Source organism: Neoarius graeffei, chromosome 11 (assembly GCF_027579695.1).
Source record: "Neoarius graeffei isolate fNeoGra1 chromosome 11, fNeoGra1.pri, whole genome shotgun sequence".
Taxonomy (NCBI): domain Eukaryota; kingdom Metazoa; phylum Chordata; class Actinopteri; order Siluriformes; family Ariidae; genus Neoarius; species Neoarius graeffei.
In genome coordinates this window covers 10,626,411-10,638,445 of record NC_083579.1, presented here as the reverse complement: position 1 = coordinate 10,638,445, position 12,035 = coordinate 10,626,411, and the positions used below count along the sequence as shown (strand labels likewise).

The 12,035-nt window shown below is 46.3% G+C and overlaps 1 protein-coding gene across 10 annotated transcripts in view; it reads right to left on the bottom strand.

Moving 5' to 3' along the window:
• LOC132894101 (protein FAM13A-like) overlaps window positions 1–12,035 on the bottom strand; it is an 88,665-nt gene that overhangs the window by 37,155 nt on the left and 39,475 nt on the right. For 9 of the 10 annotated variants that reach the window (XM_060933395.1, XM_060933396.1, XM_060933402.1 and 6 more), the window contains 3 exons: window positions 10,807–11,140; window positions 4,575–4,671; window positions 4,360–4,483 (listed from right to left, as the gene is read on the bottom strand). In XM_060933395.1, coding sequence (XP_060789378.1) covers window positions 4,360–4,483; window positions 4,575–4,671; window positions 10,807–11,140 — 555 coding nt within the window. The remainder of the gene's footprint in view (window positions 1–4,359; window positions 4,484–4,574; window positions 4,672–10,806; window positions 11,141–12,035) is intronic. The other variant, XM_060933394.1, reaches the window with a different exon arrangement.

The window sequence follows — 12,035 nt, the reverse complement described above, 5'->3', positions numbered from 1 at the left end:
ACTTCAGGCAAGGGGTTTGCGTGTCCTGCCTTACCTGGACGACTGGCTCGTCTGTCCACGGTCAGCAGCTCAGGCCCGCACCAACATCGCGACTGTGCTCTCGCATGTCGTAGAGCTGGGGCTCAGGGTGAATTACAAGAAGAGCTCGCTGGTGCCCAGCCAGGAGACGACTTTCTTGGGCATGCACCTGGATTCAAGGTCGTTGATGGTAACTCCCTCCCAGACCAGGATCCACAACATCCGCCTACTGCTTGGCCGCTTCGGACGGGGTAGGTCACTCGCCCTGAAGACCTTTCAGCGCCTGCTGGGCATGCTTACGGCAGCCTCCTCTCTGGTCCCGCTGGGACTTCTGGACTTACGCCGCTTCAGAGGTGGTTCAACGGTCTCCACCTCCACCCGGTGCTGCACGGGCGCAGCACATCAACGTGCTGGAGCTACGGGCTGTGTTCCTCGGCCTACAGCACTTCCTCCCAGGCCTGACCGGCAGACACGTTCTGGTGCGGACAGACAACGCTACGGTAGTGTACTACATCAACCACCAGGGAGGCACAAAGTCCCTCCAGTGCTTGAAAGTGGCTGGCCAACTTCTGCGGTGGGCCCATCGACATCTCTTGAGCCTGCGTGCCATGTACTTGCCAGGCACTGCCAACAGGGCAGCAGATCTGCTGTCCCGCCAGGACCCCGATCCCGGGGAATGGAGACTCAACCCAGCGGTGGTTCTCGCCATCTGGAAACGTTTTGGCAGGGCAGAGGTGGACCTCTTTGCCTGCCAGGAGTTGACACACTGCCCTCTGTGGTTCAGCCTCCACGGCCCCAGTCCCCTGGGCCAGGATGCGCTGGCGCATGCTTGGCCGAGGCAACTGCTGTATGCCTCCCCCCCCCCCCGCTGCTGATCGTGCCAACCCTACACAGGGTTGCGATGGACCACCACGGGCTGCTGCTTGTCGCCCCCCCGGTGGCCGGGCCGAGTGTGGTTCCCAAGTTGCTGCAACTTCTGAACGGCGACCCCTGGTGCCTGCCAGTGAGGACTGACCTATCACAGCTGGGAGGGCAGATCTGGCACCCGGATCCAGCCCATCTGCAGCTCTGGGTATGGCCGCTGAAGGGCCGGACCCCCTGCGAGGTCCTTGTGAGCCGGCAGTGGTCAACACCATTGCAAGCTCTCGGGCACCCCCCACCAATGCCCTCTATGCCAACAGATGGAGGCTTTTCTCCAACTGGTGCTTAACTCGGGGGGAGGAGCCTACATGCTGCCCCCTGCCGACCATTCGACTGTTCCGCCAGCCTCTGCTTTGATAAGGGTCTTACCCCTGCCACCATCAAGGTCTATGCAGCTGCCATCTCTGCTCAGCATGCCAGAGTTGGGGGAAGGACCGTGGGGTCCCACGCCTTGGTGGCACGTTTCTTGAAGGGTGCTCTCCGGTTGAGACCCCCCCGACGGAGCCGGGTACCCACATGGGACCTTCATTGGTGCTGCAGGCTCTCTGCGACGCACCGTTCTGAGCCCCTGCTCACGGCAGACATTTCATGGCTCTCCCTGAAGACTGCTTTTCTTCTGGCCATTACATCGACGAGGCGCGTCGGGGAACTACACGCGCTGTCAGTCAGTGGGGAGTGCCTGCAGTGGCACTCCGGCGACAGTGGGGTCACCCTGTGGCCTAACCCCTCTTTCCTCCCGAAGACCCTCTCTGCTACCTTCGTCAACCAGCCCCTTAGCCTTGCGGCGTTCGAGGCAGGCCATGGTGAGAGGTCGGAACTTTTGTGCCCAGTTCGCGCCCTCAGGGTGTACGTGTCGCGTACAGAGGGCTTCCGTAGGAGTGACGCCCTGTTTCTGTGCCACACAGGACCAACGAGGGGTCTGGCACTCTCTAAGCAGAGGCTATCCAAGTGGATAGTCGAGGCCATATTACATGCCTACAGGCACAGTGGCTTCCCGATTCCTCCGGCTGTCAGGGCGCACTCTGCACGAGGCGTGGTGGCCTCATGGGCATCACTGAAGGGCGTGCCCCTTTCAGACATATGCAGCGCAGCCTCCTGGGCTTCCAGCTGCACCTTCACCAGGTTTTACCGTCTTAATGTCGTCCCACATAATCCTGTGGCGACGGCTGTCATTCCAGGCCCGTCGCAGCATCACTGGGTACGGGTAGGCACTCCTCATGACCTGGTTGGTATTAGTCATCCATGTGCTGAAAGCACCGCCTCTGGCGGTCAGTAGAAACGAAATAGAACGAGGGTTATGTATATAACCGCGGTTCTATGAGTTTCGGATGACCGCCAGAGCTTGGCAGTCACTCGGAGTGTACACGAGAAGATTTGCCAAGAGGTCACTTCCTGGGTTTACCGGTCTTTTATGCCGGGGTCACGGGGTGACGTCACCCAGGTCACACGTGACTTTGTTGTTACTATTACTCGACCTGCACGTTCGTGTGATGGATATCCATGTGCTGAAAGCACCGCCTCTGGCGGTCATCCGAAACTCATAGAACCGCGGTTATATACATAACCCTCGTTTTACATCCAATCACAGTGACAATGTCAACAAATAAATCAGACAATACACAGGCAATTTCATGAAGTCCCCACAGTTGTGGTCTTAACTGGCCTTGAAATAAAATCCAGACTCCTCTCTGTCCGAGACCGAGTAAAAATGCACCCGATTCCAAAACGAGACCTTCAAAAAGTGGAGTTGAGACCGCTCTCATGTACGACAACACTACTAGTCAGCATCTCTAACCCACATCTCTCAACTCGTTTCATCGACTGGCCTCCGGGTTTGCTAACTCCGGACTCCAATCAAGTTTTGTTGAAGTCATTAACCCAGGGGTTCACATACTTTTTCCAACATAATATGGACAAGATAAATGCAACAGGGCGGCACGGTGGTGTAGTGGTTAGCGCTGTCGCCTCACAGCAAGAAGGTCCGGGTTCGAGCCCCGTGGCCGGCGAGGGCCTTTCTGTGCGGAGTTTGCATGTTCTCCCCGTGTCCGCGTGGGTTTCCTCTGGGTGCTCCGGTTTCCCCCACAGTCCAAAGACATGCAGGTTAGGTTAACTGGTGACTCTAAATTGACCGTAGGTGTGAATGTGAGTGTGAATGGTTGTCTATGTGTCAGCCCTGTGATGACCTGGCGACTTGTCCAGGGTGTACCCCGCCTTTCGCCCGTAGTCAGCTGGGATAGGCTCCAGCTTGCCTGCGACCCTGTAGAACAGGATAAAGCGGCTAGAGATGATGAGATGAGATGAGAGATAAATGCAATAACGTGTAATATTACTGTAGATGTATATAAACAGACTGTTTGTTCATTACTGTAACTCAGATGAAGATCAGAGCATATTTTAAGATTTACAGAAACCTAGGTAGTTCCAAAGGGTGCACTTACTTTTTCTTGCAACTGGGGATATGGAGTATAATAGATATGAACCAGCTCAGGAAGTGATGTTATGAAAAAATCTAAATTTTGAGGTGTTAACGGTAACGTCACTTTATCAAAACACACCTCCAAGGGTTTTAGAACTTACACTACGTTCAGACTGCAACCTGAAACGACGCATATCCGATTTGTTGTGAAATCTGATTTTTTTTGTTAGGCCGTTCACATTACCAATTATATGAGACTTGTATGCGATCTCCAATATGAACGGAAAACGACCCAAAAGTGTCCCACATGCGCAAATTGACACGTAATAAGCACATCGTGTGCTGTGTGTGACAGAGAGGGTGTGTGTGTGTGAGTGAGTGAGTGGGGCTGTGGCAGCAACCTCCGTTGAAAGATTGATTGATTGATTGATTGAAGTGCGCATGCTCTCTACATAAACACTGTCTAGTGCAGACATCCCAAGTCTCCCGGAAGTTCCGGGAGTCTCCCGCATATTGATAGCGACTCCCTGATGCCCGCAAATTGGAGAATATCTCCCGGGATCTAGGGCAAGTGAGCAAGTGCGTGCACGCGAAACATTAATGTCTGCATCGCGCATATGACGGAGTGCGAGAGAGACTGTGTGCGTGCGCCTGTTCATGTAGCGCATTATGTCATTGTTGTTGTTTTCCACCAAAGAGGCGGGATTAGCCAACGCAGAATAGTGACGTTTGTCTCTTGTTGATGACGTGTAGGTCGCATGAATGCGACCTGTCCGGTCAGACTGCAGTCGCATGTGAAAATAACGGATATGCATCGGAATTAGGACCACATATCCAAGCGGCCTGGGTCGCATGTGAAAAAATCGGATCTGTGTCGTTCAGATTGTCAATAACAAATCGGATACAGGTCGCATATGGGCAAAAAAATCGGATATGGGTCGTTTCAGGGTGCAGTCTGAACGTAGTCTTATTTACATTAACAAACACTCCTCACACACACACACCTTGCAGTTGTGGATATTTTCGAAGGATTCTTCAAAGCTCCTGAGTGCTTGCTTGAGCTTCTGAATTTGCTGATGCAACTGAGAGATCAACATCTCATGGGAACAGCTTGCACCATCCTTTCTGCTAACACACACACAAAGTACCGTAAGAGCCTGGTAACCCAGCATCTCACTGACACCTCATGACTCAAAGAAACAAAAAGAGATGATCCTACATGACGTGTGATTGGCTGGAAGTTGCACAGGAGACGGAGTCTTGTCCACTCTGAGCCTGGCTTCTGATTGGACGCTGAACAGAGGAACTGGGACGGGCTGCAGGAAGAAACAGGAGGGAAACCCCCCCCAAACATTCACTACTTTTTCCACTGTAAAGCACGACAAGGTATTTTCACTCTAACTTCGTAACACACTCAAGGAGTAAATAAAGTGCTGAGTCACTCAAAGATAAACTTCATACATCTTCATGCCACCATGTAATATCCTGTGTGTGTGTCACGGTTTTGGTTCTCCATGTCCCGGATGGAGCTCGGATGAAAAATACGAGTGGTGTATTTCCCAGTAAAACACTCACGTATTACTGGGTTTCACGTGACGTCAGATCCGCCTCATTAGTTATTCAAAACTGTGGGTGGTAGAAATGGGCAACTGGACTTGCTTGAAGATTCTTGAAAACGTTTCACCTCTCGTCCAAAAGGCTTCCTCAGTTCTGTCTGACTAATAGGGAGCATCAGATATTTATCCTCTCCTGGATCAGAATCAGTGGGAATAATCTAGCCTTCTTGGATTGTGATGTACACATTAGACAAGACAGAAGCCTTAGTATCGAGGTCTACCGGAAACCCACACACACAGACCAGTACCTACTTTTCGACTCTCACCACCCACTGGAACATAAATTGGGGGTCATTAGGACCTTGCAACACAGGGCTCAGAACATTCCTACAACATTAGAGGGAAAAGAGAAGGAGCAGAATCATATCAAGAAAGCACTTCAGAATTGCGGTTATCCCAACTGGGCTTTCCTAAAGAGCTTAAAAAGGAACATAACTGACAAGGATGATAACAGGAACAAACGCAAGAACATTGTCATTCCCTACATTTCTGGTCTATCTGAGAAACTCAGGAGGATCTTCTACAAACACAACATTCCGGTACATTTCAGACCCAGTAACACCCTGAAGCAGAAACTGGTCCACCCTAAGGACAGAATACCCAGACACAAACAGGACAACGTAGTGTATGCAATTCAGTGCAGTGAGAATTGCACGGATTCGTATATTGGTGAGACCAAACAACCGCTATACAGGCGCTTGGCCCAACACAGGAGAGCCAGCTCCTCAGGCCAGGACTCGGCTGTCTACATTCATCTTAACAACAAAGGACACTCATTTCAGGATTGTAATGTACGCATTTTAGCCAGAGAGGATCGTTGGTATGAGCGAGGAGTTAAAGAAGCCATTTTTGTCAACCTGGAACAGCCATCACTGAACAGAGGTGGGGGTCTAAGACATCATTTGTCAACCATCTACAAGGCGGTATTGGACACTCTTCCCAGACGGCTGGGTGTACGCCAAGACCCAGCTGTTTTCGGTGACTCACAGGAGGACAGAGAGAGTCAGATTGCCATCGATCACCCTAACGGACAATCCTTTGATCACCCTAATGACTCGCTGTTCACACCCAGCCTCCAGTGACCCACACCAACATGATGCCTCAATGACACCTTAGATGAGCTGGTCATCAGAATTCTGATACTGATCCAGGAGATGATAAATATCTGATACTCCCTATTAGTCAGACAGAACTGAGGAAGCCTTTTGGACGAGAGGTGAAACGTTTTCAAGAATCTTCAAGCAAGTCCAGTTGCCCATTTCTACCACCCACAGTTTACTATGACCTGGATGATTGAGAATCTTCACAGACATAGTTATTCAAAACTTTAGCTGGTGGTCTACCAGACAGAGTGTTTGTACGGAGAAGCTGCATTGCTCGCATGAAAAATGCCTTACGCTTGCGTTGTGTTAGGTTGTTCGAATCGATCAAACCATGAAACTGATAAAAGTTTCTTCAGGGTTCCTCGTGAACTAATAAAAAAGCGTGAACGAACACAGGATTTCACAGAAAGGTGGCTTCTGAACCTCTGACTGAAATCGAAGGGAGCCGAGTCGAAGCATGCTCGAGTTTCACTTGGTGAAAGGTTTGTGTTTTCCAAGTACTTTTCTTGCTGTGTCGTTATTTTACGGTACTTTTTTTTTTTAAGTCACGAAGCGCTGAAGTCCCCAGCTGTTTCTTTGTTTCCTCCTCACAGTCCATATGCATGAAGGTCGCGACAAAATTCTTCCCCAGCCGTACAGTTACAATGCGCCGTGATGACTTCTTCTCTGTCTTGTTTAACTAAGATCCAGGTCTTTAAAGGGGTTTCTGATGATCTTTGTGAATGATTTACCTGAGCGGTAAGAGCCAACACAAGTGAGAAGCAAGCCAACTGTTGTTTGTTTGCATTTCAACTTGCAGCACTTCGTTGTAAAGACACGAACGAAAAGCTTAAAAGAAAAAAAAAAAAAAAGACAAAACGTACTTACGCAGGCAAAAACAATACAGGGTTCATTCGGCACCGACTTGATCCCGAGGTCCTTTACCCAGCCACGTATGAAACAGTTGTAAGCCTCCATACTCTTCCATGCTTTCATCTGTTTTGCGGTGTAGAAGGACATCTGCAACACCAGATAGTTCGAGAACTCGACTGAAGGGTAGTTTTCGAGATCGTATGACAAATCTTTCTTTCCCAGACTGTAGAGGTCGATTCCACTGCACATAGCAATCTTCTGAATATATGGGTCCGTCTCAGAAACTGGTCTCTCATTTGGGACATTATAGTCAAAAAATAAAATTTTCTAATTTTACTTTTTTTTTTTTGCATTTACCTAACACTCGATGTTTCTTTTGTCATGTTTAATAAGAATAAAGATAGCATCTTGCTTTATCTGGCCTCCACTGTGGAAATTTATTTTGATTACAATTCAAATGCTTTTGTAAAATTGGTTTCCATATAAAATAACTACAGCATGAAGAATTAAACCCCCTCCTTCACAGATGAGTGAAAATATTGAATAAATTTCCTCTTTTTGATTGCTTGGGTTAAAAATGCCAAGTTATGGTGACTGAATTGATTATTCACTTAAATATGAATAATATGATGCGTTTTGGGTATTTGATATGGCGAAATGGGACACGATGGAAAAATCAAGAACACACCGGAAAGATGAGAATAACGGCGGTGGTAAAAGAACAGCGACTGTACCGGCTGAAGGTCGCGCGGGTCTCTGCTGCGGCGCGCGAGCAACGGGACATCACTACCGCACCGGATGGAGCGCAAGGCGGGGCAAAATGACTGGCCGTAGATTCTATCAAAAGTTCGATCTAAATTGACCATGGTTGCAAAATATTGGCCAAAAATACACAAACACTACAAAATATGAAAGTAAGATGAAAAAGAAACATTCTGTTGCCTTATACTGCAAGACTAAAACAAAACTGTCAAAACTCCCCTTTTCAGCAATAACGTCCGAACAGATCACTCGCGTAACAGAAAGACCGCAAACGGAAGCGCGATCAACTTCTAACTGCTGGAGTGGAAAATTCCATTCTACACATGCAAATTGTTAATGCGTGTCCTTCCCCGCACACAAATAACACGCTACGGTAAAAAATAGACCACGACTCATTTTATAGCTCAGAAATTCATACAAGACCAGCTACCATCGTAACATATTCTGTAAGAAACATATTCTATACCTAACTTTCAGCTTTCGTTTTAAAAAAACAAAATCGCAGATTTATAACTAAATTTTTATATGGCGCAATGATTTTAAGTTACTACTTTTGGTGAGGTCGTGACCTTGACCCTGAGGCTTTCCGTTTAGATCAAAACACACGATCGTATTGGTTTTGGGTCTGCGGAAAACGGAGTTACGACGGTGATCAAATATTTCGCACGATGTTTTATTACGGTTATGATTATTCTGTGAGCGCACCAATCCTTAGGTGGATAAAGTTACAACTTAAAATACAATTAGTGATAACTGTAGACTTTTCAGTGGACTACAACCTTTTTAAGGGAATGCGATGTAGTCGACCATTTATCATGTCCCAGATCAAGCCGCCATTTTTCCACAAATTTGCAGAATTTTTGCCAAATTCTGAATAGAGTATTCACATCAAAGATTTACTTTTATCTGTATTATTTCTTTCGTCATTTTATTTCAAATTAAAACCAATATCACCATTCAAAACCGTATAGTTTATTGACTGAGTATATTTAGTGGGGGACCCCGACAGTACCCAGTTATAAAGTGAGCAGTGGCTTCTAGATTACGAGCATACTCTGATAAATTACCGGTATCGCTAGTTGTTTAGACCATCAGCTATTTCACTTCCGGTAAAACCGCTAAGAAAAGTCACGTGACTGAAACCCAGCAATATATAATATACACACGCACACAGTATTAAATACCGTTGCTGTCTCTTAATGCAGAACATGTGACTGAAGTGGTCGTTTTCTCCTCAGTCCAATATTTTACATTTGAAGAGTTCAGATGCAAAACCCTCTAAACGCCATCTCCGTGAAAAATGAGTTAAGGATGTTGTGTGAATCCTGGTTACATCTAGTATATGTAAATGAAATATTTTTGTAAAAAAATAAAATAAAAACCACTCCCCGTCTTGTCTAAAAAATCGGTTTAATATCAAACCCCTCTAAACGCCGCTTCGATTTAGCAAGCCTCTATATTCAACAACCAATCAGAACGTCACTTGGACTCGTGCGCTTTAACGCTAGTAAACAAAGTCTCATCAAGGAAGCTGCAACTTTATTCAGAGGGAGATTTCGCGAAATGGCAGATAATACCAACATGGATTACGATGGCATGGATGAACCTGTCCTCCAGACAGTGAATGGGCGGAGAAAACGTCGCATTGTTGAAAATCATGTTTGCTATAAAGCGAAAATGAACCGATATAGTGGCGAAAAGACTGAAAATGGAATAGCCTGCAATCACAACAGGTTGATGTGCTCTGCGGCAAGCTTAACTCAGAACGACCTGGCATACTTTAAAAATCAGCTATACACATCTAAAGATAAAGCTGAACAGGACGCTATACTTCTGTCCCACTTGGAGATTATGCCGGTTCAACGGAGGAGGGAACAAGTTGATGATGAAGACAAGAGACGGCAGAGAGACGTGACCATCAAATACTCCGTTCTGAAGGAAGATAAAACAAGGGTTCCTGTCTGCCGGGCGTCTTTCATGAGCATTGATGTGAACTTTTAACATAATTGTGTTTTTTTTAATATGTAACTTATCATACCTGTTTCATAATCTTAAAAAAACTTAGTTTTGTCATCTTAAATAATCTTTTGTTCATACTATAAATTTGATGGCTTGTACCTCAATTTCATCTTCATCATTAACTTATTTATACCCATCTACCGGTAAGTTCTTTGTACTGCTTTTATTGCTGTTACTGTGTTAATGTACTGACAAACTTACCCTTCTTGGCAGAACGTTGCTTACTGCTGTATATTTTGTGTATAGATTTTCATGTTGTTTACATAAGATTTTTATATTGCACTTTAGTTTTATTTCAGTGTATTTTATTGGGTGTAGTACTTTGTATCACCTGCTTAGAAAGTCCACTGATGTGAAGAAAATAAACCTATTGGCATTGTGATTACACTGTGTGGATTTCGAATTTCTTAAATGTTGACATGACAGGCCTTCTGCCTTCATTTATGATGAGAGGTGTTGGTATTATTAGGTATTACCTAAAAATATGGTGCAATTTGCTCATGATCATAGGTCCCATATTAAATTAGCTATGAGTGAGCCAACCACATCACCATCACAACCACCCCATATGTGTGGTATCATAATTTTCAATATTTTCAATTGTATCTTTGGTGGTTTTGTAACACTTACCTATGTCTGTAAGGAAAAAATGGATTTAGAGGTTTTTGCACACAAACCACATATGGATTTAGCTGGTTTTGACGCTAAATAAAAAAAATAATTGCTAAAAAATAGTAATTTGGCTGAAGTAACATTTGTGAGATTAACATATATTTTTCACTAACTAATAACCTTGTGATTTCAAATAAAACTAGCTTTCTATACTTAAATATGAAGGCCTGATAAAAAATGGCCTTTTTCTCAAAAAGTGGTCAAATGGATTTAGGGAGTTTTGCATCTGAACTCTTCATTTAGTGAAAAATGGATTCGTCTTATATTAGTTTTATATTGATGGAAGAAATATAAATCAATCATTCCTGGAAGTGGACACAGAAATTTCGGCCTTTTTGTACATAATGAGTAATAGAATGCGTATCTCAACATAGAATGGGAGAAAACAGGAGACCGTGGATGATGATGATAATGATGAGGTTATTACCCCTGATGTAGTGGCGAGATGCTGAGTTGAACTCATCCTCCACCAGCCTGCTACTGTGTGAGTCAGGACTCGGAGTGTGCGTGCAGCTGGAATCTGAGGGTACGTGTTTGCTCTGTGAGAGCCTGGCCTCGGTGAGTGTGTGCATGCTCCGAAGCTCAGAGTGTGAGCTTCGGTTCTCGGTTTGTGTATCACCACTTGGCAAGTGTGCGCCACTCATGTTAGACTGTGTGTCCTTCTGGCTGTCAGTGTCTCTGGTCTCATGTCTCTGGCGCCTGGTCTTGTGTTGCGTCTCATCGCTGGTATCGCGGTGCGTATTGCTGCCTGGAGCAAGGCTCTGTTTAAAAGGAGGGGGGGGGGGGGAAGGAACACCCGTGGTCACAAGGTCAACAATGCACCCAAAACATACAGCTTGTGATGTTTAGCACCCTCTACTGTCTGTCTGAAGAATTACAGTTGCAAGAAAAACCTTTTCTGTTCGCAAATTGGCTTTTAAGGAAAAGAGGCAGGGCAGAGGTGTGCTTTTCTGGCTTGGGGGCGGGGCTAAAGAGCTGGAACAATGTAAACTCGCCTTAAAAGCAGGGGCCTCACTAGGCCTTTTTTTTACTGGGGCACGTGTCCCAGTAAGAAAATGTTGAAAGATTTTCGTAACAAACTAGTTTCTTTGGCAGATCATTTATCTACTGTAAGTTGTAGGACAGAGTGTTTCAAACTTCTAGCGCCTCTTCTCATCTCATATCATCTCTAGCCGCTTTATCTTGTTCTACAGGGTCACAGGCAAGCTGAAGCCTATCCCAGCTGACTACGGGCGAAAGGCGGGGTACACCCTGGACAAGTCGCCAGGTCATCACAGGGCTGACACATAGACACAGACAACCATTCACACTCACATTCACACCTACGCTCAATTTAGAGTCACCAGTTAACCTAACCTGCATGTCTTTGGACTGTGGGGGAAACCGGAGCACCCGGAGGAAACCCACGGGGAGAACATGCAAACTCCGCACAGAAAGGCCCTCGCCGGCCACGGGGCTCGAACCCAGACCTTCTTGCTGTGAGGCGACAGCGCTAACCACTACACCACTGTGCCGCCTAGCGCCTTTTCTTTCTAACTAATTTTCTGATTGGTCTGGGAGATTCTCACTGTAAACATAGCATGCGTGCGGCGTGCCATGAGTCCATTTAGCCTACTGGAGAGATGAGTCTACTCTTTGGATGAGTCAGAGAACGGG